A 27939-nucleotide genomic window follows, 5' to 3' on the forward strand; every position below is an offset into this window, starting at 1 on the left:
GAGAGAGCATGACGCCCTATAATCCAACAAGTCAACTTCCCGAGCTCAAACATGAACTGATTTTTTTTTCTTCCCTCGCCTTATAAAAAAGAAATTGACTTTTGTTTGGAGTTTGTGAAAAGTGGGACTCGGGGCCCAGTCAATGGGGCTCCCCGCAGCGCGGGCTGAGTGGAGCCATCTCGAACCAGTCAGCCGCGGCACCAATTAATCCGCTCTTTGTCACAGCCCCGGCCTCAGCAGCAGCGGCAGCAGTAGCAGCAACACATTTGGCCATTGTTCAGACCTTCATGCAACGGGATTTACCCTTTCAAAGAGGCAGTTTTGTCCCAAAGAGTTCGAGCGGAAGTTTCTCACTGACAATTTGCCCCAAATAGATAGATTTGTCAGCAGCAACCTTTAAAAGCAAAAAGCCATGAAGGAAAATGAGGAGAAAAAGAAGTATGGGGGGGAAGAGCAAGTGCATCCTTGTCTGTCTGTCTGTCTGTCTGTCTGGCAGTCTGTCCTGAGCAGGTGGGGTGGGCACAGGGCCTGGAGTAGAGAAGGGAGAAATGGCATTGATGGGAGCTCTTGTTCATCTCAAGGCAGATGTAGCAAGGGAGCTAAGAAGCTCCCAGGCTGTTGTATAGCTGCTCTGACTTCTGAAAGCCTTTCAGGCAACTTCTTTTACATGGCATTGTCATGCCTGCTACACAGCACTGGGATAGGCTGGCCAGGGTTTCCCAGCTTCAAATACTCCACCGGCAGCTCAACTCTGAGAGCAGCAGGCCTCATTCTCCGTGCTCTTGCCACCAAAACCTACATTTAAACCAATCCAAGAGGTTTTTTATTGGTGTTTTGGTTTGGTTTTTTTTTACAAACAGGCTGGTGTTGCTTTTCCTGTGCACAGTGCACTGAGGCCCATATCCCAGGCAGAAAAAGGTGAAACAAACCCACAGATTATTTCCTGCTCCCAAATCAATCCTGCTGTGCTCCTTAGGGCATGCTCCCCTTTGGACTACAAGGCCTGTTTGCATGAATGGATGGTGAAACTTGCTCTGTTGTGAACTGCAGCTGTTCACATGCACTGCCGGTGCTCCCACTCTCAGATCGTAGCACTGCCCAATATCCCTGGCTCACACACGTGATGTGCACTTCCCCACAAAACCTCTACACATACTCCAAAACCAGAAAGGGAGAAAATGCATGAAACTCTCTCCCCAGCTTGAGCTCCAGCAGATCCAGGTCCATTTACAGCTTCTCCTAGCAGCATGGAGGCAGACCTGCTCTCACATTGGAGGGAAGCAATTGGGAAGTTCCTGACCCTGTCGACTAATCTCTCTTAATAGAACAAATTTTGGGGAAAAATGGCAAAAATGGGCCTAATCTCACCTGTGACTCCATCTTCTGTTGCACCTGCTGGGCAGGTGGTGACAGGATGGCTAGCAGGTTCCTGTGAGCACCATGATGCTGAAACTTAGAGCCGTGCTTTTTCCTACGAAAGGCTGAAAGAGATTGTTCAGCCCAACGTAGTTTTCCCTTTGCATACAGGGAACCATCATCACCTAGACAGAAAGTATAGCCTGCCTTGCCCCAGAGGCCTTTGCCCAGCCTAGAAGCCAAAATCACACGAGAACAAGTAGTTCTGCTGTAATCACAGTGCTCATCTACTGCTATTCAGGTAATCTGGCTTTCCAAACAAAGCTGAAGAAACTCATATCACCGAAGTAGATGTGCTGCGTCTATGTGACGAAAAGAAGGGGCATAAGAAATGGATGTAAGGCAGCTATGCAGCCCTAAAAATTTGCAATGAACTCTGAAAACTCCATTGCCGGGTGACAGCCGGTCCAGCTCTTCTGTCAGACTACTTTGTCTCGCTGTATCTTAAATGGGTTTGATCTGCCTCATTCAAACAGTCTCATTGTTCGAGTATTGCCCAGCGTTTCCTAAAAGACACAGGAAAAATGAAGGCCAAGTTCAAACTGACATCAAAAACGTCAACAGCCTGCTTTGTACCCACCCAGCTTCCTTAAGCCTTTTTACACCTGCGCTTGGAAAGAGAAAAGGATACTAGTGACTGCAACCTAATTATAAACTAGCCAGAAGCGGGAAACATCTCAAATTAGGTTAGGGCTATTCCAAGTGGACTGGCTTACAGCAAAACTAGAACACACTGACCTAAAACTGAAGCATCAAGCTCCATGTTTCAAGACACCAGTGGGTGTCATGTGTTCTAGGTGGCCTTCAAGGGGACAAAGAGTTCAACAAATAGTTGTAGACCATCTGTGTCTTCGGTTACAGCAGACAGGTGTAAGACCTAAGACTTTCCCCTTCTGCAGAGAAGTGTTTGATTAAAGATCAAAGATTAAAGTCTATCTTTGCACAACTGCAAAGATGATCAAATGCAGTTTTCTCCAGGAAGTCCAGGAGAGACACACACATGTGGCATCTCTCCTGTGGAGGCCTCATTCCTTCGGCTCTCCTGGAAATTCACAAGTAAATGAACATTGTCCTTTCCTGGCTTGGGAAGAAAACTGGTACCAGGGACAATGGTATTCCCTAGGAAGCTTAGTTCTCCCACTCTTTACTGCCTTATCATTGTTGATGGTCAATCAAATTGACAAGATTCCCAAGATCAAAACTCTTCTTCCTCCATGAGTGGTAATTTTGCTTATGATCTCAAATAGAAAAACAAGCCAGCTACTGGATATGACAGAAAATATTCCACCAGCTACAGTGTATCTATCATGTGCACAGAAAAGTTATCAGAAGAACCCATTTCCTCTCTTTGTCTGTTAGGTGCTGAATCACGTTGATCCCGTGCCAGTAAAAGTGTCAATAAAAATTGAAGAAATGCTCTTGACAGCACAAAACTCGTTTATTAACCATCCTTTTTCAACAACTTCCCATGTATATAAGCTCCTAGATTACAGTATGAGGATCGAGCTTGGGGTTTTCTAAATATTGTGATTTAATATGCAATATTGTCTCTGCACTTGTAATCAAAATAAAAGCATTGTTGAGTGACAATCTGCATATTGGACTTATAAGTAAGTGATCTGCCACACAGCTTTGCTTACCAGTATCAGCACTGACACAGAAAGAGTAATTATGAAAAGCAGTTAGTGAAAACATTATTAGTTGTTGTTATTCCACATCCTGAATTGCCACCCATGACAACACTCAAAGTTCTAGTTTTGATGCTTCAATTCTTTGTGCTTGGTATTGCAGCACAAAGAACTAAGTTGCAAGATAAAGCTCTCTCCTGGGATTCCCATCACACATTCCCTTGGTTTATGTTTCTTTATAAGAACTGTTCCTCATGGAAAAGAAGGACATCCAGTTACTGGATCATACCTCACCAAAGAGGTTTCATCTCCCATATCCCGTTGCCTAATATCTCTCCATATCTATAATTTCCTAATATTGACAAAACATTCTTGTGATAACTGCAACGAAATTGCACCTGGCAAAATCAGGTGAAGACATGAAGGCAAAGGTCTGAAACCTATTTTAAGGACACTTAGAGCTTAGAATCCATGGATTGGTAGGATGTAATTGGCCCACACTGAAGAAAGCAGTCCAGGCACCAGCATTTGTGAACCACCAAAATGCACTGCAAATTCAAGGACATGCATTGTGTTTGAATGGTGAAATCTTCATTGAGGACTTCCAGGACTCTTCAGGTCAGATAGGTTGCCTAAAACTTTGATTGTTCATGCCAGATTCTGCAGATGCACACCAGCAATCCTGTCAAAGCCCATCAAACTACAATCTGTTTCATATTTACCACAGAATCAGAATCTGTCTCAGTGGTATGTTTCCACTGGACTGCACTTTCTGTTAGGTAGAACAAGTGCAAATAGCAGCACACAGGAGTGAAATCATTCTACAGAAGAACATGGCAGATCTCTGCTTTCCTCTTTTCTTAGAGGTAAGAGTGCTAGCTTTTGTTACATGGGCTCGGGCCACTGGTTTCTCAGGCTCACCAGCCTGGCCCCATCAATGACCAAAATCTCAAAAGGCAGAAAACAATCTCACAATGCATCTAGCTAGTCACAGAGTGTTGCATACTGTGCTCTTCTCTGCTTGGAGTTGCCAGTAATTGCTCTGTCTGCAAAGATACTTTATGACCTATATTTTATGAAGCAAGAGATAAAGTAAGCATGTCTATAAATGCCATAGGCAGTCGTAAAACTATACATCTCTTCTTAAAAATCTATCTCTACCGACTGACTCAATACTTTCAAGCAGCACTGAATGTGATATGCTGACTCAATGCTGCATCTGGAAGTATTTATTTTTGTTGATTCTAAATTCATTTCCTGAAATAGATACCACAGATCTGGTCTTCAGCCAATATCAAGAGATATAGTTAAACTGAAGTCAATGGAGGTAAGCCATCGTATTGCCAGCCAGAAATAAGGTCCTTCCTAAGAGCATTCTTTGATGCCACTACACAGTGTTCTGTGTGATTGCCTCAAAGGTCAGCTTGCTAATAGGCTTCTACAGAAAAATCTGGGAGGCCAATTTACCGTAGAAATGATTACACTCAAAGTGTGATCAATGTGGATCATAGCTGAAGCAACTCTTTCCTACACACACACGCAAGTGCTTAGGACATATCCAGAGCTATTTATTTAACACATTGGTAAAATGATTTTTAAATGTCCCAGCACAGCTCCAAGATGTGTTTATTCCTTGTGGTCAGCATTCTTTTGTTGGTTGTTGAAAACTGTTGTAGACCCAATCTCATTTTAAGTTTTCTTTTACTGAGATAATAATATATTTGCCCTCGTATTAGGACCTTCTGCTAGTTTTAGACAGCTATGTCTCTCTGTACCAGCTTCAGTATTGATACTGTCTTTTGTGTTCATGTCAGGAACACTGAAATGAGGCTGTTTCTCTCTAAATTAGATTGCAGCTGCTGCTACATCATTGGCTTATTACGACACTTTGATTTATATCTAACTAGCAAACTAACAAATAAGTCAAGTTACTAACTAGAGCCGCTTTGTTAAGCGCTTGTCTCGCATTGTCTCGATGGGATCAGGTACCAATGTAGGCGTATAAGCCAAGCCTGACATATCCCTTTCAAAGGCATACGTGATTAATGGGGCATTTCATTGCTGCAAGTGAACTCAGGCTTGTTCCACCCCTGAATACGAGTATTGAGAAGTGGTGCCATGACTTACGCAGATACTCTTTTCTCAGTTATCTTCCTTAGGTATAATTTTCCCCACTGTTCTGTGCAAGGTGGCTTTTTCTAATGCACATTCATCAGCTGCACGTGAGGGAATAGCACTGAAGGTCACTGTTTCATGCAGTCATTAACTTATTTAACCATGCATGCACAAGCACAAGGGAGAAACTCACCGCTTTCCCACTGGCATCTGCAGGGAATGCAGGTCTTCCCCAACTTTTTGCTGGATGGATTACTTGTGGCGGAGGATGGGCTGAGAGTTACTCAAGCTGCAAAGCCACCAGAGGTACCTTCACCGAGACACCTTGGCACGCAGAGGTGACACTGGCTCAGAGAAAGTTTACCCCACTGCAGCAGGAAGGTGGCTTTGATTTATAGAAGACACATAAACATGAGAAAATCCCCTCTTGTGCCAGGAGGGTGGGGACATTCACAGGACAGTCCTTTTCACTGGGTCATCTTTCTGTGCCAGGCAGCATCCTCAGCCCTCGGCATTACTGGGTGTACAATGTGGGACCCTCCAGGGAAGGTGTCCATGAGGCAAGAGCTTTGCAAGGAAGAGCATTAAATAGCTTGTTAGGTGCAGTTCCACCACCCATATGGTGAACAGCCCTAGCTGGGCATCAAGCACAGCCACGTCATGGGCCAGAAGGGTAATGGGGTAGTCAAGAAGCAGCACAGTCCCTTCAGTGGCCTTCATAGTGCCACTGCCCAGCCATCTGCCTGCAGGTAGATACAAAAAGGCACTGGTGGTGGTGTTGCAAAAACACGGACTCTGGCTTTCGAAGAAGTGGGGGGTGCCTCAGACTTCAGGGAGGATCGAGCAACCCAGAAGAACTGGCCCCAGTGGATATTTATACTGTGTGGGTGCTCCCTGCACAGGGCTGCCTGAGGCACCAAGGAACACTCCCGGCTCCTCCCTGGCAAGTGCACCAAAGGAGGGTAGTGAAGATAGCTTCTCAACACCACAAAGCAACAGCAGCTTCTCTCAGAAGGAAATAGTTCTATCCTTTCCTTATTTACCTATTTTCCAAGAAAATTAATATGTTAGATTTGCCTTGTCTTACCTACCTCTTTCCTATTGAGATAAATGGATGAAAACAGTGTATATTCTCCTGCTACATCCGTGTGCCTCTTGAGGCCTAACTTTTACCCTTGCCTGACCTCCTTTGCTTTTTCCTTTTTTCTTTTGTTTGATGAAAATCTTTTGGCTCCATGTTCAAAGAGCAGAGAAGACGAGCAAGGCAAAGGCAGAAAGAGCAGTGCACTTGGAGACTGGTTGCACGTTGGATTTTTCTTGCCACTGAGACTCCAACAGAAGAAAAGGTACCTGGAAAGAGACTGCAGCACAATGCTGAGAAATGTCACCACGTAACTGTAGTCATAGTCTGCAGTCCTGAAGGAGATACAGTGAAAAGGAAATACTCATCATTTTGTGTATCAGAATTGGTAAATATTTTTACTTTCAAGGCACTATGAGGCGATAGTAAATTTCATTATTATATCAGCATCTTCTGTATGTGTAGGACTGTCTAATAAACCAAATGCTGAATATAATTGCTGTGGTTTAAGCTGACAGGCAGCTAAACACCACACAGCATTCGCTTATGTTCATCCCCAGTGGGATCGGGGAGAAAAAGACAATTTAATAGGAAGGGAAAATAATGATAAAAGGAATATACAAAACAAGTATTGCACAATGCAATTGCTCACCACCTACTGACTAATTCCCAGTCAGTGCCTGCGCAGCAGGTCACCACTTCCCAACCAAGGTTTCACATTTATTATCTTGTTCAGCGTGATGTTGTGTGGTGTGGAATATCCCTTTGGTCAGCTGCGGTCCACTGTCCACTGGCTGCAGCCCCTCCCAGCTTCTCATGCCCTTCCAGCCTCACCTGCAGGGCGGGTGAGAAGTTGAAAAGTCCTTGACTCATATCATCCAACATCCAGAAACAACACTGTGACGGCTACTAGGAAGAAAATCAACACTAGAGCTGGACTACTTTTCCACCCAATGACCATGGAAATAGCTTTGTTAGAAGCTGCAGCGAAAAGCTGAAGTGGGTAGACAGCTCTTCCCTGTAGTCTTGGAGGATGCATTCTGCCTTCGCTTTCAGGGCTGAAATACCTCTGTCTATCACAGAAACCAGAGGAAAGGCTCTGAGAGGAAAGAGCACAAACCACAGCTGGTGCAGGACTGCAAAACAGCACCAGGCAGAGCCTGGGGACAGGGGTTGCTCCTTTCTCAGGGAACCATGGCCCTAGCTGATGCGTAGAATCAGGTTTAGATATCTGACTTACATTAGATGAGTTTTGGATGGAGAGGTGGGTAGTTTGAGCTCTTCTTTTTCTCTCTTGGCAGAGCCTGATGCTGTACAAGAGAAGAAGAGCCCTGAGTGCAGTTTGACTCGGCTGTGGCTGGAACCTGTGGATGCAGCTTGACTAGCCTTTGCTGGGTTTTTCAGGTGACTTTGAGTTTACAGGGCAAAGAATTGTGCCTGCTGTAGAGCCAGAGATCTGCCTCACTAGTGCAGAGGAAGTCTAGGACTAAGTTTGGGCCCCACTGACATCTGATTTTTGCTGTTTCGGCCTCCGGGTCCTGCTAATGTAGCATGATCATCTTCTTCCCTGTTGGTTTTAACATTGTTCCAGGAAGTGAACTTTCCCCTGCCTCCCTGGAAGCAGATTTGGAAGGGAAAATGTGTCCCTGTTCCCTGATCCTCCAGTTTCTTTGCTTTCTGGGATCTCCCTGAGCAACTTCCCAGTGCTCTGGACGGTGTCCCTCAGTGTTAGGCAGGACCAGGCTTGTTCTGATTCAAAGCTTCTTTCCATGCTGTGGATGCACTGGTCTCATGGGGAGCAAAGAGCAGAAGGTCATAGGCATCTCAGTGCTACCCAGAGTCTCGCAGCCCTATGACACAGATATTGGTACAGGCACAAGAAGGATCACCCGTGACCTGAGACACAAGAACAAAATTTACACAAAGTGCAGAAGGATAGGGACAGCACTCTGAAACCTGCACCACAACTAAAATCAACCCTGCCTCTCTGCTCCCTCCAGGAGCCAGCCTGCCCTGTAAGAGCGCGGAGGGAAGGCTGTCGGTGCGGCCTGGCCCGGCCCGGCTCGCAGCCTGGGCAGGCTCCTCGCCCGCCCCCGCCGGCCGCCAGCACAGCCGCTGCCCGGGCCGGGGCCAGAGTGAGAGCAGGGGCGAACCGCAGGCGGGCCCCATCTCACTACGGGAAACTGCGAAAGAAACGCAATCTCGATCCGTTCCTTCTGCTTTTCTTTTGTCTGCTCTTTTTTCTTTCTTTCTTTTTTCCCTTTTTTTTTTTTTTTTGAGGGAGGGGATCCCTTTTTATGACAGCGAGGGCACAAGGCGAGTGAGGAGGCGGAATCATCTCGGCAGCCGCTGCATTTTGTGTGGAAGCCGCTCTGGGGGGGGGGGGTGTTCATTAAGATCATTAGCATTTAACCCCCTCCCTGCCCCCTCCCCTTCCCAGCGCGGGGTGACGTCACGCGGCGGCAGGAGCTGGGGGGAAAGCGGGGGAAGCTCAGTGGGCAAGGGGCGTCCCTCTCCCCTCCCCGCCGCTGCCTGTCACAGCCTCTCTGCCGATATTATAGGGGCCGAAGCCTGGAGCTCAAAGCGCAAAGTCAGCCAGTGTAATGAACTTCTGGAAACCTTTCCCTTTTTATACCATTCAGTTTCTGAGAGGCAGAGACAGCCTCCTCTGACGCCTTTTCCCCCCTGCCATTATTTTGCCAGGCTCTGATCTCCCTGCTCGCTGCACCGAGGCGCTCGGCACTGAGCCCTGCTCCCCATCCTATCTTCTCTTCGCCTCATTGTTGTCCTGCCTGCTGTGGCTCGCGCTTTGCCTTCCAGGAGCGCGGTGGCGAGTCCACCCGCAGCCCCCTGCAGCCTCCCGGGGTCCCGAGAGCACCTGCTAGCAGGGGGGCACGGCCGGCCGCTGACTTTGGGTCATTTCGTTTCTTTTTTTTTTTTTTCCTTCTTCTTATTTTTTTCTTCTTTTTACTTCTTTTGTTTTGTTTTGTTTTTCCTTCCCCCCTCCTCCTTGCCGCGTCCCCGCGGTGCATCCACGTCCCTCGGGAGGACACCGGCGGGAAGCGGGGCGGCGGCGAGGATGTGCCGGCCCCCGCGGAGGAGCCAGCAGTGAGTGCCCGAGGGAGGCACCTGCCCCGCCGAGCCGCCGCGCCGGCCCGGGGAGGGGAGGGCACGGGGGGGCCGCACCGCCTCGCCCCGCCGCCGAGACTTCGCCCCGAGTTTCACGACTCCCGGGGGCTTCGAGCATGAGCAAGCCGGCGGGATCAACAAGTGGGTAATAACGCGGTGGAGGCTTCGAGTAGCCTTTCCGAGGCCAGCTGCAGCCTGGCCTGGGGTGGGGGGGGGGGGGGGGGCGGGAGGTGGAGGGGAGGGAGAGGAAGAGGAGGGGGGGTTGTGGTTTGGATTTGCACCCCCTCCCCCCACGCACACCCTCCCAGTTAAAAAAGAAGTGTATATTTCGGTCCGGCGTGGCAGCGACTAGATAGTCTTGGAGTTGCCCCCACGGAATGCTGGCCGGGGCTTACAAAAAGCCGCTTTCCAACTGCCCGCCCCAGGAAGCGGGGCAGGAGGCCGGGGGCAGTGAGGCCCGGGAGGGAAGGGCAGCTTCGGCGGCGGCGGGGAGGGGGCTCGTCTCGCTGGGCGCGGGCGGCAATCTGCGGGGCTCCGGTACTCGGGGCGGAGGGCGAAAGGTTTGTGTTTAAAGGACATTACGGAGTTGAAACATGCTTGCTTTTCTCACGGACTTTATGCAACCTTCCGCAACATAATAATTTCTTTAAAGAGTTTGAAACTCTGGTCATTCAATTACACGGGATCGCGTAAGCAACTCTGCTGAAGGAGGATTTAAATGCAATACTTTGCACACCATTTCCCGTTGCAAACAATAATCCTGCAAGAAGGAAAGCAGAAACAACTTAAAAGTCACATTTTCGTTAATCCTAAATCCGTGCACCTCGTAACTGGGGAATTTAAAGCATGACTAACCGCTCTTGCAGAATGCCTCAATCCGCATAATCCCAACAGGACTTTCGGAGTTTGTAATATGGATGGAGTCAGTAACAAAGGGGGGGGAAAAATACCCAATCCAATTTAATGTCTGACAAGTGATGGATCGGACAGTTATTTCCTCTGCGCTGCGGCGGGCTCCCGGGCTTTACCGAGCGGCGGGCGAAGAGAGGCAGAGCCGCGAGGTACCTGCCACCGGCCAACCCCGCCTTGCCCCGCGGCCTTCTCCTGCCCGTTGCGCTCCGTTCTTTTGACCCCGGGTCCGCCCTTTGTCGGCGGGGGCCGGGAAGCCGGGGATGTTGGGGAGGTGTGTGGGGGGCTCAAGGGGGCAGTGGGGCCGGGGAGCAGGCGGTGGAAGCTGCGGGTGGACCAGGCGGAGGGAGGCGCGGAGCCCCGCGGGGGCCCGGCGCTGCGGCCGAGCTGCCGCCGTTTCGGCACGGGCTGCTTTGCCTTCTTCCCCCGAGGGGGCTGAGAGCGGCTTTTTTCCGCGCCAGCCCCACGAAGCCAAGGTAAAAACCGTCGGGGACACAAGGGGTCAGCGGCAAAAGAAAAGGAGAGAAAAATGGGGGGCGGCCGAGGCCGCTTCCCGCCGGCCGTGCTGCCCAAAGCGCCCGGCAAGTGCGACGGGAGCCGAAGTGGGATCGGGCCCTCCGTTGTCGGCGCTCCTGACACGTTTCTGAGCGTCAGGGAAGGGACAGGGAAGGCCGGGGAGTCCTGTCCCCAAAGGACGGCGGAGCTTCTGCCGGAGACATTTTGCAGAGGAGAAAAGCCGCAAGGCTGGAGCGCGGCTCCGGCCGCACGGTGCTGGGCAGCCCTCGGGCCCCGCCGCCTCCCTCACTGCTGACTCCGACCCTCACGGACCCTCGGGGAACGCCCGAAAGGGACCCCTGGGTACGACCCGACCGGACCCTGCGGGGACGGCGACAGTAGGTGACCGCTCCGGGCCGGGGCCCGAGCCCAGATGAACTCGGCAGCGCCTGCAAAAGCCTGACCCCTGTCCCCGGGCCTGGGCGGCCGGCCCGGAGGTCCCAGGGGGGAGTCCCGAGCAAAGGGGCTCCTGCCTGGCTTTCCTGCCTGCCGGTAGGCGTCTAGCGATGTCAGCTGCGATGACTGCCTGGGTGGTAACGAGACCCCGTCCCTCTGTCCCCCGAGCCCAGACTAACTTCTTTCAACAGCCTCTGATGGTAATTACAGTAATCGGGGCTGCCATATATCCTTTAAGCAATTATGACACACAAAAAAAGCCCCCGAAGACTCCCTGTCGTGGGATGTTCAAAACGGTTTCCCAGCTGAACAGAAATCCCATTTTCTTAGCGCTAAATTTCTGAGACGTAGCGGTACCTCGGGGAACCGGAGCGCTTTTAAACAGAGTTAATCAGTTATCTCATGACCCCGTGTCAAGCTTGCATTTTTCTCTTCCCACCCCCTGCTCTGCCTCTTCCCCGACTACTTATTTCATATTTTGCTCTGCACGAAAGTTTTCTCGTAACAGCCTCCGCGGGGCGAGGATGGAGGGGGGTTGGTGCTGGGAGGCAGAGCACGGCCGAGATTGCGGGCGGGCGGCGGGACGGGACGGGACGGGACGTGGGGGTCCAGCCGTTCCCTTCCTCCCTCTATCGTGTCCCCCCTCCTCTTCCTCCGCCTCGCCGACGGCCGCGGAGCTGATGGGACCTGCCGCGTGGCTCCGACCGGCTGGAAACGCGGTTATGTTTGGAGAGGTGCTCCAGGTGCTTGGGGTTTATCGATGGGATATATGGAACCCATGTTTACATGCAGGGTATGGATACGTACCTATAGAACGCATAGCTACATGTGCTCTTTTTAAAGTATCTCCCAAGCTTACAGCCCCCCTGGGAAACACTGTTTTGTAAAACTAACCCAAGTCAGGTTTCAGCTCCGGCGGAGCCGAACCGGGGAAGCGGGAACCCCCGCGGCGGTTCCATGGCGGGCCTGGGCTCGCTGCCGCGGCCGGGGGCCCGCAGCCGAGAAGAGGGAAGGGGGGGGGGGGGGGAGGTCAACGGTGGCGGGCTGAGGTGCGCGGGGTGCTGGGCTCTGCACCGGGATGCCCCACGGCCGCACGTACCGCTTCAGTGTGTCTTCCCCCCGCCCCCCGCCTGCCCCTCCTCCTCCTTTGTGTGCGTGCGTGTGGACCCTCTCTCTCCCCGCGGATGCTGAGGGCTGGAGAGGGAAGTCGAGCGCTTTCCCTCGTTGGCATTGTGCGATATCCGAATTCCCATGCTACACTTTTTGACGGGTCACTGGTGCCCCAATAGGCAGGTGGCAAGGAGGGCTTGTAATTACACACTCCCAGAAACCGTGCCTTGGCCTCAGCACTCCTCACGGGCGCCTACCTGCAGCTCCAAAGCCGCGGCTTGCTCATAGGCAGTGGGGAGGGAGGGGAGGAGAACGGGGTGGGGGGGTCATTTGACTCTTTATTAATTGCGCAAGAGTTTTCTATTCTTTCACCTCTCTCCCTCCCTCCCACCCTCCCTCTCTCCACCACCCCTCCCTCTTGCAGTCTCTAACCTAATCCCCGTCCCTCTCGCCGTGTTGTGTATAGCAGCTGTCGGGTTTCATTTAGGGGAGAAGCTGGCAGCTTGTGCTCATTGGAGGCAGTCAAACGAGTTTCAATGAGCAAAATCATTAAGTTAACACTTTATCTAATGTCCCTATTGTCTGCCAGCAGGCATTGTCTTAGAGCCTTAGCGTAGACATATCTGAAAGTATCTCGGGCTCCCAAATTCTCTAGGGAGCGAGAGGAGACCCTGTGGCCTGTTTCCATTCCCTTCCCACCCCTCCTCTCGCAGCGCCGCTCCACTCCGCACCGCACACTGCTGTCTTCCTTCTTCCAGCACTCCTCACCCCCACCCACCCGCAGCCACGGCTCTCCCTGAACTTGCTTCTAAACAAAGATAGTGGCCCAGAGCGCTCTCCGTTGGAGACCAAGGTTTGGTGAGAGTGACTGAATCTCCAGCTTAGGTTCTGGTGGAAGGTAAAAAGGCTGTTAGAGGCAGAGGAAAGAAGAAGAGAGGAAAGGAAAGGAAAGGAAAGGAAAGGAAAAGAAAAGAAAAGAAAAGAAAAGAAAAGAAAAGAAAAGAAAAGAAAAGAAAAGAAAAGAAAAGAAAAGAAAAGAAAAGAAAAGAAAAGAAAAGAAAAGAAAAGAAAAGAAAAGAAAAGAAAAGAAAAGAAAAGAAAAGAAAAGAAAAGAGAAAGTGATAGAGAAGGAAATAAAGAAAGATAAAGAGAAAGAAAAAGAAAAAAGATAAAAGAACAAGAAAAAAGAGAGGGAAAATGAAAAAAAAAAAAAAAAACACGGAAGCCGATCGGGGTTTTGGCGGGGTTCTTGAATGAGGCTGCGGTAATCTCTGTACGAGTTTTTACATCACCCTCAGAGCATTTGCAGTTCTAGTCAAAGTCGGTGCGAAGGCAGGGACGGAGCAGAGGGGCGCGGAGAGAAGCAAAGGAGTGCTCCCCACTGCCCGCCCCCAGCCCGCAGCCGCCTCCGCCCTCGCACAAATGCGAGACGGAAAGTTTCGCTGATGGTTCTGGGGTGAAAAACATCGTCTGCGGCAGGAGCCAGTCCCCTTTCATTTGAGTTGCTAGCGGGTACAGAGAGTTATTTGGCTTCCCGCTCATTTTATTTTGTTTTGGTTTACTGTGTGCCTCCTCTCCTGACTGCTTTCCTGCGCAGGAAAAGCGCCGTCCTCCGTTTCCCGAGGGACAGAAAACGAGTGAAACGCCCCCCTCCCCCCGTCCTCCGTCCCCCCCAGTCTCCCTCCTCCGCATTCTCACTTCTAGTAGGCAAGTCTGCTGCTCCCGCTGCTGTAATCTCCCTTTCCAAAATGGGTCTTGGCGATTATAGAAGATCCCAATAAACGTAGTGGGGCATGAATAATGCTCATTGTAGAAAACTGACACTCGCTCAAGGAAAAGAAAGTTGGCTATAAAATCACTTCATTATTTGCTTGTACTGCGGCTCTGGGGCTAATCCCTCCGGAGGTCAGATTGCTGAGCGCCCGCTCTCTCCGTCTCTCCCTTCTCTGCTTTCAGGTCGCATTTTAGACATCCCTTGCAAAGTGTGTGGAGACCGCAGCTCCGGGAAACATTATGGGGTTTACGCCTGCGATGGATGCTCGGGATTTTTCAAGCGGAGCATCAGGAGGAATAGGACCTATGTTTGCAAATCAGGAAACCAGGTACCAGTCCCTCACCGCCTGCATCTCTTACTCACCGGGGTCCTTTATTGCCCCCACCCCCAACCCCCGGCAAGAGCAACACCGACAGCAGTAAGATCCAGCGGCCACTCGCCCTCACTGTCCTTTTCCGGGGGAGCCCGGGCCGAGACAGGGTATCTCATTCCGCCTTACCCCCGCCGCGTCCTCCTCGCTGGGAGAGGCAAAGGGGCTGACGGCGAGGGGAGGCGTGCAGCCAGCTCACCGGCTGACTGCACGAGGAAAAATAGAGGGCAGCCCCTGTCCATAGCCAGTAGAAGAAAAACCGACACCATTTCCAACCCGGGTCCGGGCCGAGGCAGCTTGGCTTTCCCTGCTCACCGCTCCGTTTCTACGCCCGTGCAGCTCCCGCGGGATGGCGGGGCCGGGGACGCGGCGCGGGGGGCGCGGGGCTCCGGGGCGCCCATAGGGGCCGGCGCCGCCGGCGCTGTCTCGGGTGCTGAAGGCGGCCCGGCCCGGCCCGGCGCGGGGCTGAGCACCCCCCACCACCTACTGCGGCACAGGTTCCCCCTGCTCGGTCCCATACGCAGCCGGGGTCCGGCGGGGTGAGTGTGCTGCTTCCCTTGCCCGATGGCTGGCTGTGTTGCAGGGAGGCTGCCCGGTGGACAAGACGCACAGGAACCAATGCCGTGCATGCCGGCTGAAGAAATGCTTGGAGGTCAACATGAATAAAGACGGTACTTGCTCCCCATCTCCCGGGGCCGGGGTGGCAGGAGGGAGTCGGACCTTGCTCTGAACATCGGAGCGCTGTGTCACTGTTGGGTCTCCTCTCCTGGGCCCCTAATGACTGGAGCAGCCTCACCCATAACTCCCCAGACACCTCCTAGGCAGGGGCGATGGGGCACAGGGCTGGCCCCAAAATATCGTGGGGAGGGAAGTGTTGGGTACTCATTACGGGACCCCATAGTAACCCCCTCATCTCTCCTTGGTGTCCTGCAGCTGTGCAGCACGAGCGGGGGCCCCGGACATCGACAATACGGAAGCAGGTGGCCCTCTACTTCCGTGGACACAAGGAGGAAAGCAGTGGTGCCCCGCACTTCCCCACTGCTGCCCTGCCAGCACCAGCCTTCTTCACCACTGTCTCTCAGTTGGAGCCCCACAGCCTGGAGCTGGCTGCCGTCACTGGCACCCCGGAGAGGCAGGCTCTGGTGGGCCTGGCACAGCCCACCCCAAAGGTCAGCCACTGCTCCAGGTCCCAGCGGGTGGGCAGACCCTGCTGTTGGGGTGCCTGCAACCCACGAGCTCCTTCCTGTCTCTGGGGTAGAAGTGGCAAAGTGTAAGGCTTAAGGATTTGCAGGTTGTGGTGGGGACTCTTTTGTTATGCCCCTAAAAGCTCTGAAGACAGGAGATGCAAAGGGTAACAGGCCATCAGAAGAAGGGATATGCAGGACTGTGTAACCTGCTGTGTGTGAACCCTGTCTTCCCTACATTCTTACACCATCATGGTTGCAGAGGTGCTCTTCCTGCCTGGAGCCCACCCAAAAGGAGTTTCATACTCTCTTTGATGAGAATGAATGACAAGTACTGAGTTTTCTTCATCAAAATGCCCACCTCCACAGTAATGTAGTCCAGAAAGTACTATCTGTACTGACCAAACCCTGCAGCTTGTGCAAAGAATCATAGAATGGTAGGGTTGGAAGGAACCTCTAGAGGTCATCTAGTCCAACCTTCCTGCTAAAGCAGGTCCACCTAGGTCAGGTCATGCAGGAACGCATCCAGGTGGGTTTTGCCCATGCAGACACAAATGTGGAAACATTGCTGTGGCCTCAACTGCACAGGAATTAGATATATGGTGATTTTTTTTTAATTAACCCATTCACAATGTCATTTTGCATATTTACACCACCTAGAAAATCAAAGAAGAGATAACTGAAGCAGTTCTCTGTTTCCAGAGTTGACAGATAGCTTAGGAGAATCCTTCATGAACGTGATCACAACATATAGTTTCATGTTATAGTTCTGGAAAATACTGAATCAGAAATTATTTAGCAAGAAAACATATATAGCACATGCTTCAAAATGTAACTTCATTCCAATCCTACACAGCCTTTAGGTACTTATGCTTATCTCTACACATTTGCTTAAAGCCTGCTGCAGTCAGGGGGCTAGGTGAAGTTTAAGGTTTTTCTTAAGTACTTGCTTTGCTGAGCAAAGCTGCAGTGCTACATCAGTTTTTGAAGCATAGCTTATAAATGGCAAAGTTTTAATCAGATTTGTAGTCTTCCAACTCTGCCATCAGAGATGTGCAATTGTGAAACAAGGTAAATTTTATTCTTCCTTCAACCTCCTTCAGAGAACTGTTCCTGTAGTACAGTTGACCCACTCAGATGAGTAGCAGAGCATAGTTTGGAGTGAGCTCACTGGAAGCAATGCCCTCTGCTTGCAGAATAAGAGAGTGCATGCTCTGTATTGAAAGTGAGCGTGCTGCACTGAGCCACAGCTGCAGGGGAGAGGAAGATGAGGCTGCCTTGGTGACACTGTACGAATTTGCTTTATTTCCTTTTTGATATTAGTACCCACATGAAGTCAATGGTACCCCTATGTATCTCTACGAAGTGGCCACTGAATCCGTCTGCGAGTCAGCAGCCAGACTTCTGTTCATGAGCATCAAATGGGCCAAGAGTGTCCCAGCTTTCTCCACCTTGTCCTTACAAGACCAGGTAAGGTGCCTGCGGTCGGAGTGGCATTGGCCTGGCCTGACAATTAAAGAAAGCTCAGAGCTCATATTGGGTCCTGAACCTTCAGCCCTAGACTATAACGGACTTCAGTAGATCTGAAGTTTGGGGCAGAGTTTTGGTCTGTCCCTGAAAACCAGGCAGTGATTCAGAAACTGCTTTCTTTTCTTTCCAACTTTTGTTTCACGAAGAAAATGAAAATCAAACCTGAAAAAAAATTAATAGAAAGCTCATGTTATAGGAGGACAAGTTCTAGACGAAAAGTCACCAGGCTTCAGACCGAGCTCAGTGTGCTAGAACTGCTTCCCTAATTGTTGGACCACTTTCCCCTCCATAAAGTGAGGAACAGCATCTTACTTTGCTATTTTGGGATAAGAAGTGCTTAGTTAAGCATATGGCCTCAAGATTTCACTAAAGACTCCTCTCCTCTCCTCTCCTCTCCTCTCCTCTCCTCTCCTCTCCTCTCCTCTCCTCTCCTCTCCTCTCCTTCACACATCCAACATCTTTTCCTTATTCATGTTGGCTTCAGTGAACTTACAATTATACCAATATGGTCGAATCCAAATTTGGTCAGCCCCCAATATTTTTCACCAGTAATTAAAATCTTCCCCAATTTGTCTTATTTTCCTCTATGACAATTTGCCTTTACCTCAAGTAAATCATATCTGAACATACGAGCTGAAGCAATTTCTTAATGATTTGATTCTTGATGAGGACTCAGTGTGCTTTGTATAATGCACTATTTTTTAAAAAAAAGAATCAGATAATTACAAAATGGAAGGGGGGAAATCTATGCAAAGCTCCAATCGTAAAAAACATCCAATACTTTGATATGATTGAGCTAATTTCCCAAAATGGTAACTAGAAATGTTCCGCCTTAGATGTTACATAGCAATCATCAGAGGAACTAGTTCCTTTCCATGGATGCGTGTTGCAAGCGTTGCAGTTCATATGCAAATATGTATTTTGAACTGAAAGAAAAGAGCTTCTTAGGAAACCACTAGTGTTCTCTACCTAGGGTAAAATCCTGATGGCCACAGTGTGATATAAAGCTAAGGTACACTGAAATGTTCTTTTTCTAGTAACAAACACACATTTTGAAACCCATGTCATGAATTAGACAAAGGGGGACACTGCTCAGTTCTGGCTGCACTGCTGCTACCTAGTGAGCATAAGGGGAGTAATAAGAGCCCTGGAGCCTGCACACACCACGAGGCAAACTGCTCTCTACTGGCATTTTCTGCTGACATTGCTCCTGTGGATCACCTGATCTGCCACACCAAGCAACTGAATATATAGGCTCAGATATCAAGTGTGCTGCTTCAGCAGCAGCCTCACCATGCAGGAAGAGGTTCAGTCCATCTCTAGACCACTCATGTCTACAAGAATCTCCTTAAGCAAAGGCTTTATTTGACATAGTATGGATGTGTTTCCTACAAGGTCATCTCCGAGAGTGTGTGGAGGAGGAGGCAGTAGGATTTGGAAGCATGGGAAGTTTCCATTGCACAAGACCAAGGCCTGCTTGTCTACTATAGATAATAGAATGTTCCTGTTATCTTTAAATAACCCACTTCCTCTTTCACTTTCATATCAGGTATCAACGTTGGTGATTTACGTATTAAAGTCCCAGCCTTTCCTTAGCATGGCCTGACTTGCTGGACCTTGCTGCAAGCCAGCTTCCTCAAAACTCAGAGCTGCTCAGCAATAAATCTTTGACCTGGGCAAGATTCTCCTATCATATTCAGGAGAACTGGAGAAGAAATAACTCTGATTTTCAACACCTCATTTCATGAATAATCAGATAGATGATTTTTATATTACTGCCATTCCATTATTTAATTTGCCAGTGGCCCAGCTGTAAAGGTCTGCATTTCTCTTTTTGTATCCCAGTTGTTTAAGGAGAGTGTAAAATCTTTTCCTGGATTTTGCTTTGGTTTGTGCTCTTCTGAAAAAGCAAGCACATTGTGATTCCAGGACTCTCTGACAGTTGCACCTCGAAGGCAAAGAAATAAGTAGAAACCAATTTGCTGTCAAAACACGAGTCTGAGGATTGATATGTCACTACTCTTAGTAAAACAGAGGCTGTGTCTTCTCCTTAGCTCCATAGAGCTAATCCAATCCACACCACAAAAATGCCATCCTGCACACCTGCCCAGCTTGAACTGTAAGACAGGTTGGCCCAATGCAAGTCACCAACAAAAGGTTGTATCTACAGGATGAGGCTGATTAAGAAACAAAACCCAGTCCTTCAGAAAACCTGATATTTCTTGTTTCTTTGAAGGAGGGCTGAGTATGACTTGAGCATTAATTATTTTAATTGGTGGTTTTACAGACTTATGCATGGGCATGAAGAAAGCTGCAGGTATTGGAATAGTCTCTTATTTCTGAAGTCTTCTGACTTTAAAGACTTAGTGGGAAAGAACATGTGAAATCAATATCTCCCAGGAACCACCATTCATTACCATTGTATCTGCATGAATGAATGACAAAAAAAGTTTTACAAAAGTAAATGAAAGGCTAGTAAATCACTTTCTATGTCACAGAGAAACCTGCATATCCATCAGGCAGGATTATCCTGAGCAAGGGCTGGGTTTGCAGGCTGAAGCAGTTAGGAGACTTATGAACAGGTTCAGCTGTTCTCACAATAAGATGGGCAGCACACTAAAAACTCTTTACATTTCATACAATGTAATGATTTTGAGCAGTAATTGTATGCAGAGTCATAAATACTTTGCTATCACAATTTCCTTAGTCAAGTCATGTAGAAGTTCTGCAAAATACATCACTCAAAGCACAAAACGGGCAATAAGCCTGCAGTGACAAACCCAGAGCAGACACTGGGAGATCTTCCCCCCATTCTGACAGGAACAGAGTGGTTTAAAATTCACAACACTATTAAGAGTTAGCCTATAGATAAAGGATTCTCTTTTACTGAATGCTTTCTGCATCAACAGTTGCTTTCACATATCTGATTCCCAGAAAATCATCATTCACTTGGTACAATATGTCTTTCTACTTTGTTCTTCTTTATAGACTCTTTAAAGATTTTTAAAAAACTGCTCCCTGTTTTCCTAAGGAGCTAAGCTACTGATAATTTCTGGGACCATAGCAATACGAATGTGTGTGGTTTGGGTTTTTTTGGTACACGGGTTTTCAACAATCTGTGGAGCCACTAGATGATGTCTCCAAAGTCCAGTACAGTTCTCACCAACCCCATCCTACTGAGATACATGATGTCTCAGCAATGTGTATGCACCACAGCACATTTCTTAGGCCTCAATTGAACCGGAGGCCCTCCAAACCCCTCTTAAGAGTTGATCTGGGCCAACATTCATAGATGCCCTCGAGACCAAAAATTCCTGTTCTGGCTTTGCCAGCCTGCATTGCCTCTTCCTCAGATGCACCACTGCCTCTCCACGGAAATCAAAGGCATTGCCTCCAAACAGAAACACACATCCTCCATACAACCAGGCAGTGTACAAAAATTGCAGAGAACTATCAATGCTGCCAGCATAGGTGCTTGGATACTCAGTTCTCTCAAAGGAAGCAGCACTTAGTGCCTAGGATTTTTGAGCAATTTTAAGGAAAAAAACCAGGAAAACAGGTGACGCCAAGAAAACATATGTGTTCAGATGCTGTGTTCAAACAAGCTAAAGATTTGCTTAGTAAGGAAGGGTTTAAAGACATATACATGCTCTAAAGCAGTGCTCCCTCCAGTGATGTAATTTCAGGACTTTGTCCAGGCTTTTCTTCACAAATCCTACTTTCTTGAAGGACAGGAGGGTAATCCCTAGAGAGCAATAGGAGAGCCAACTTGTCTCAGGAGAGCTATATGCGCAGAGGGGGTGGAAGAGAGAGCCCACGCTATGCTGAGAAACAGAGGCGAGTGTTCACGTTGTTAGCAAGCTCTGGGGCAGGAGTTCTTACTCTCCTTCCTCTTTCTCCTCCCTTGTGGTCCCCAACTCGATGTGCGTGCAGTGGGCCAACCCTCAGTGTTTTTCTACAATTCATAGATGTATTTCTAGACACCTTCTCAAAAAGCTAAGAGAAGAGCAAACGAATGCTGTGGGGAAAATACCATGACAGGCATTTAAAGTAGTTTTTAAAATAACAGAAATTTACATATTTAAATTGTTTATAAATCTATAAATTATACACTATGTTATATTGTACATCTATTGTATGACAGCTGATGCTTTTGGAAGATGCTTGGAGAGAACTGTTTGTTCTAGGAATAGCACAATGGGCCATTCCAGTTGATGCTAACACTCTACTGGCTGTATCTGGTAAGAATTGCACAATTTAATGACTTTGTTACAAAAATTACCATAAAAATACATTACTGAAAAAAGAACAACATGTAAAGAATAACAAATTCGTACTGAACAATAGAGCATACCTGTCATTTATAAATCTATATTTAAATGCAAATAATGTTGTTTTGTTGTATTCATGACTGCTTGCATTGTCATTTAAATGCAAATTACTGTGTTTGTTATCATGCAAGAGAAGATTTTATATTAACTTTCATACAATATAGTCAGTTTACATCGAACCAGATAGACAAGTGTGACAATAGGGTGGATATTGATACAGAGGATTTTGTCAGAAATCAATATTAAAAAAAGCAAATGCCTTTAATGCTATTTAATTCATCTGTTTCTGTTTTAGGCATGAACGGTGACAATACAGATTCTCAGAAGCTGAATAAAATTATTTCAGAAATACAGGCTTTACAGGAGGTTGTGGCTAGATTTAGACAACTTCGGCTAGATGCTACTGAATTTGCCTGTCTCAAATGCATCGTCACTTTTAAAGCTGGTAAGCAGAAAGAATCTCTCAGTCATCTGGTCTGAGATGCACCAGGTTGCTACATTAAACCAAAGTGATGTTTCAAGGATCAGACATAGCTTTATATAACCCAACAGGTTTCCCAGTATTGAATTCCAATAGTCAGTGTTATTGTGTTTTGAAAAGCTGACAGTGGAGTGCTGGGGAACTAATGGGGATGCTTAATTTCCATTGATAGCACTAGCTGAACTGTTTTGACCCATTCAGGAGTCAAGTTGAACTAGTAACTGATCTGCTTTCCAGTGCCTACACACAGTGGTTCTGAACTGAGGAGCTTCCGAAACGCTGCTGCCATTGCAGCCCTGCAAGATGAAGCCCAGCTCACTCTGAACAGCTACATTCATACCAGGTCAGTGGTGTCTTCTCTCAATACTTCTTGCAAGTGTAGGGGTAAAATCTGTCTCTCACTATAGGGAAGGACACATTTCCACTGACTGAAATTGGGATTGGGCTGTTATCAGCGAGTATACGTTGAATGTCAGCCTGTTGGGATTTGGCATTTCCTGGTAGAATCATCATAGAAAAGGTTGGAAAAGACCCTTAAAATCACGGAGTCCAATTGCTAACCTGACACTGCCAAGTCCACCACTAAACCACGTCTCTAAATGCCACATCTACGTGTCTTTTAAATACCACTGGGGATAGTGACTCAAGCACTGCCAATGCTCGACAGCCCTTTCAGTGAATGATTTTTTCCTCCAATATAAACCTCCCCTGGTGCAACTTGAGGCTGTTTCCTCTTGTGCTATCACCTGTCACTTGGGAGAAGAGACTGACTCTCAACTCCTTACAATCTCTTTTCAAGTAGTTGTAAAGAGAGAAGGTCTCATCTCAGCCTCCTCTTTTCCAGATTAAACACTCACAGCTGTTCCTTACAGGATTTGTGCTCTAGACTCTTCACCAGCTTTGTTGCTCTTCTCTGCACACACTCCAGCACCTCAATTTGTTCAGGAAAATGGAAAAGTGGACCTGCAGAAGCAGGGATTTGGACTAGATGATCTCTAAAGGTCCCTTCCAACCCCTAACATTCTGTGATTCTATGTAGTGAACGTTGTGTGGGCATCAAAAGCTGGGAGAAAGAACGGAAAATATCCTATTACAAGAAGAGATTACCTTGGGATAAAACAGAGCTTCTTTAATTAAAAAAGTTTCTTTCCAAATGTCAAGCAGTATGCAACTCGTATGGTAACCAAAAGTGGGCAAAACAATGACCATGACAATCCAGCTAGGTTTGAATTGTGCTTTAAATGACAAGGTATTTATCACAGGTCAAGCTCTTCCCTGAACTACATCAAGAACATAGTTGCTGTATAAGAGACAAGTCAGAGCAGATCCTGTCTCCATGTTGCTACTATTCTGAGGCAATAAACACAGGAGCTAATCAAAACTCAGGTGACATTGATCTACGTTCTGCTAATCTCCATTATGAGGGTTTTCCTGAGGTCTGCCTTCTTGCTCACATGAGTACAGAACACTGGGGTTTGACAAAGGTATCGCCTGTCTGTACAACTTGTCAAATATTGGTCTCATCTATAAAGGAAAATCCTTTATTTGAAAAAGTAACTAAAGACATTAAATTAATTTTTTTCCTGTTTCTGTCTCCTAGGTACCCCACACAACCCTGTCGCTTTGGAAAACTTTTATTGCTTTTACCAGCTTTACGTTCAATTAATCCATCTACAATAGAAGAAGTATTTTTCAAAAAGACCATTGGGAATGTACCGATTACGAGACTGCTTTCAGATATGTACAAATCCAGTGACATATAAGTTACCTTCAAACAAACAATCAGGATGGACAGTTTGAGAAGAACTTTTACCTACGGAGAATAAGCCTCAACTAACAAAATCTACAGGAAGCATAAGCCTGGGAACGTTTAGCCTTTAAACCCATTGACAAAAAAATATCCCAGTAGATATGATTCTGCTGCTCTGAACAGAGTGATTTAGATCACAGAGAGAATGCTTTGTTCTACAGAAAAAGTGAAAGTGGTTGGAATTTGGCTGTTATTCCTGTTACTACAGGATGAAGGCAATTCAGATGCCAGTCATAGTTAACAAAGACTCCGCTATTCTCTCATTTAACTGGCAAATCTGAGACAAAAAAAGAAGGTACTTTAGTCTGTTGAGTATTTGGAAGTGTCTGACCAAACTTGGCTTCTGTTGTAACATGAGATGTGGTGGCCTTCAGAATTGTTTTAAAAGTAGCCTATGTTGGGAAAATGTTTTAAATATGATAGATAACATTTAAGACCGGGTTACCAAAACATTGCTTCTGCTGTAATACATCATGAAGTGGCCTTCAGAACTGATTAAAATAAATAGCTTATGACGGCAGCTCCATTCTTCCTGCAAAATGAACTGGTGATCTTTGGTGCGGACGTCACCACAATTTGTTCGGGCAACATCTCAAAGACAGAAGAGCTTTATGTACTTCCTCTCCAACCTTCCCGCTTTCTTCTTCCACACAGACCCACACAGACACACATTGACACGCACATACACCTGAAAAGATACAAGTCAAGAAAGGAAGACTGAAACAGCAAAACCAAATACAATGGAGATGACCGCTTCAGTGACCTGCTGGCTGTCCCGTTGGCACAGTGCTGAAACCAAAGGCAACGGTGGCCAAACTCTTTGTCAGTGAGATGCGCAGAGAAGTGAAAGGACTATTAAAAAAAATAATAAAATCAACCGAAGGAATTTTATTTCAAAGAAATAAAAAGTTGTTGACTGATATAATGCTAACCATTTCCAAAAGTCTCCAATGCCTTTTTAGAAAACTCCAGGTTCTAATTTTGAAGCCTTGTTCACCTACACTCTCTCACACACAAAAATGTTATAAGCTGCTTATTTCATGTATGAAAAACGTAGGAAAAAACATCATTTAAAGATAGCTGCTGTACTTTTCAAAATTTGATTTATTAGGAACTAGCACTGAGAAAAATCAGCACTTGGACTATCATAGAATGAGTAAAACTTTTCCTGTACAAAGTGGATTAACTGATTTGTGAAGTTAAAAAGTTGTACTCATTGTATTTACAAAGAATAAAAAAAATATATTGAATTTAAATTACTTTCTACTGTTCTTTTAACACTTGTCTTTCTATCTCTGGATTAGTTTCTTCCACTGAACCCTACTTACCAGGGAACAGAAATACTCTCCACTAAGACAGAATACCTTGGATGCTGTGGAGTTTCCATCATCAGAGGTTTTAAGACACAGTTAGACTAACATCAGAGGAATAGCTTAGGTGATCCTGCCTTGGGGCAAAGGGACTTTGCAGAACCTGCATAGAGCTACTTTCTGTAATTCATAGAATGGTAGGATTGGAAGGGACCTTTAGAGATCATCTAGTCCAACCCCCCTGCAGAAGCAGGTTCACCTAGATCAGGTCGCATAGGAACGTGTCCAGGTGGGTCTTGAAGACCTCCAAGGAAGGAGACTCCACAACCCCTCTGGGCAGCCCGTGCCAGGGCTTCCTCACCTGAACAGTGAAATAGTTTTTTCTTATGTTTAAGTGGAACTACTTATGTTCCAGCTTCATCACATTACCCCTTGTCCTGTTGCTAGGTACCATAGGAAAAAGGGATGTCCCAACCTCCTGGCATCCACCCTTTAGATATTTATAAATGTTAACAAGATCACCACTCAATCTCCTCTTTTCCAGACTAAACAGCCCCAGTTCCCACAGCTTTTCCTCATATGAAAGATGTTCCATTCCCCTGATCATCTTGGTGGCCATGCACTGGACTCTCTCGAGCACTTCCCTGTCCCTCTTGAGCTGAGGAGCCCAGAACTGGACACAATACTCCAGATGAGGCCTCACCAGGGCAGAGTAGAGGGGGAGAAGAACCTCCCTTGACCTGCTGGCCACACTCTTCTTGATGCATCCCAGGATGCCATTGGCCTTCTTGGCCACGAGGGCACATTGCTGGCTCATATTTAGTTTATTATCAATCATGACTCCCAGGTCTCTCTCTGCAGAGCTGCTCTCAAATATACAGCTGCTGCAAGGTTTCACTCTTAAGGAGCTGACACTTTTTACTCTCTCCAGGACACTTTTTCTAGGTCATAGGTCTAACCCAGTACAAGTCTTCTGTTTCACGCTATGACAATATTAGTCAATTGTGCACCTAACAAAGGGTGACAAGTGCAAAAATACCACTTCAACTAAAAAACTTCTGAGGTTTTATTAAGGTGGCCAATTGTAAAATTGTAACAAAGAAAGATGTAAGCAACTCCCAATGCACAGATCAAGTTGGCAACTGGAAAATGGAAATTCAACATGTTCATATGGCAATGAGTGACCAAAGAGTCATGTACATTAAAGTAACAGGTGGAAGTTTACGGTGTCTATCAGTGGCCCATTGGTTTCCAGCATCAAGGAATATGGATCACAAGTGAAATCCTAGCTCCATTGACTCCAAGTACAAAAATCTCACATGTTCAAGAGGGCAAAGTTTTGACTCCGACTCTCTTCCCTTTGCACAGTCTGTTGGGTCTCACATTGTTTCCATGAGGGCAAGACCATGAAGAACACAAGATCATTTTTTTGATGAGTCAGGTGAGACAACACAGGGACTAGAGAACTTCAAAATATCTTCTATACAAAGTAGCATAGAGCATTTGAAAACACATTTCTCAGGCTGCACAGCACATTCTTACAAAGAAAACAAACACTTCATGAAGCGTTTGTCCTGTATCTGTAATAACCTCAACCATTTTCTGCTCTCTATACTAAAAAGAGCTGGACAGGGCAGCAAAATCAGTTGTGGTTCTCCACTCTGTGACAACTCAGTTTATGAGCTAAAGAAGTTGAACGCAGTGCTCTGCAGAATGACAGAACACTCATTTCAGGAAGATTCCTGATGCTGTCCTAGAACAATAACAAACATGAACTGCATCCACACTGCAAGGCACCTGCACTCTGTGCTATTGTCCCTTTATCACTCAGGACAGAGAATGTAACAGAGCATACTGGCTTTCAGCTGCAAGGCTGAGAAGAATATACCTTCTCTTACCTGCAGGGCCTAGCCCTGCTACAGGACAGACTCACAAGATGCAAACAATGCCCAGATAGATATCCATGGTTTAGGCACAGCTGAACTCAAATCACATCTTCCTCCTAGCACTGCAGACTGCACAGAAAGTGAACCTCTTGTGCTACGCCAGAATTAGGGTCCCTAGCTAGCCTTGAAGTAAAATCCCAGAGTCCAGTGCAGCTGAGCTGTCAGCCTCAGACGTTAATACTCCAAAGTCCTCACCTGGACATCAATCATGACATTCCCTCTTCAGCTTTTTTTTTTTCACAGCAGATTATTCAGATGTATCATTGTCCTTTGGGCATGATGGGACATTTACTTTAGTTTCTGAAAGAAACTTCTCTGGGAAAAAGATCATTTGAGAAAAGACAGACATCACTTTGGTACATATCTAAGCCTAAATAATAAAACTTTATACACACTTAGCCCTTCTTTCCCCAGTTCCAAGAATAACTCAACTTTTAAGCATGATTCAAAAAGCACAGGGAATTTTAGAATTGGTTTTACACTATCAATTTTTTTTTTAAGGCTGGACTGTGTTAGAAAGATATGACAGAACATTGAGAACTGTGAGAACATTGTCAGTTTTGGTCTCTGGTTTCATGAATACATCTGTTGGACAGACTCTTCCCAGTCTTTTAAGTATGAAGGGGAAAGAGCAACTATTTAAGCAACTATTCAGTGTAGCTAGTCAGTAGTACTCCATTTAATGTCATCAGCCACCACTGTTTTGTACCTACATCCAGATTTTCATAAATGAGGTTGATAAAGGAAATCAATCACTTTAGCAGTAAGTTAGTAAGATTCTCAACAGTGGTTAAGTATTGAGACAGAAAAACCAGCAAAGCCAAGTCTAAGCCAACATGTGCTGTAACCAGATAGCACAAAACC

The 27939-nt window shown here is 47.1% G+C and overlaps 1 protein-coding gene across 1 annotated transcript; it reads left to right on the forward strand.

Annotated features, from left to right (window-relative positions):
* The first annotated feature begins 9485 nt into the window (after positions 1-9485).
* NR2E1 (nuclear receptor subfamily 2 group E member 1) lies at positions 9486-23772 on the forward strand. The gene is made up of 9 exons (XM_061990403.1): positions 9486-9510; positions 14296-14441; positions 15067-15154; positions 15417-15652; positions 16991-17137; positions 21342-21438; positions 21824-21973; positions 22247-22352; positions 23610-23772. The coding sequence occupies exons 1-9, from the start codon at positions 9486-9488 to the stop codon at positions 23770-23772; spliced, it is 1158 nt and encodes a 385-aa protein (XP_061846387.1).
* Positions 23773-27939: the final 4167 nt, after the last annotated feature.

This window comes from Colius striatus, chromosome 2 (assembly GCF_028858725.1).
Source record: "Colius striatus isolate bColStr4 chromosome 2, bColStr4.1.hap1, whole genome shotgun sequence".
NCBI classification, from domain to species: Eukaryota; Metazoa; Chordata; class Aves; order Coliiformes; family Coliidae; genus Colius; species Colius striatus.

Bases quoted from the DNA above. Each gene is read 5' to 3' on its own strand.
- NR2E1 (XM_061990403.1), top strand. From the start codon at position 9,486: ATGAGCAAGCCGGCGGGATCAACAA. The intron at 9,511-14,295 runs GTGGGTAATAAC...CTCTGCTTTCAG, and splicing joins CAAGCCGGCGGGATCAACAA to GTCGCATTTTAGACATCCCT. The intron at 15,155-15,416 runs GTACTTGCTCCC...GGTGTCCTGCAG, and splicing joins GGTCAACATGAATAAAGACG to CTGTGCAGCACGAGCGGGGG.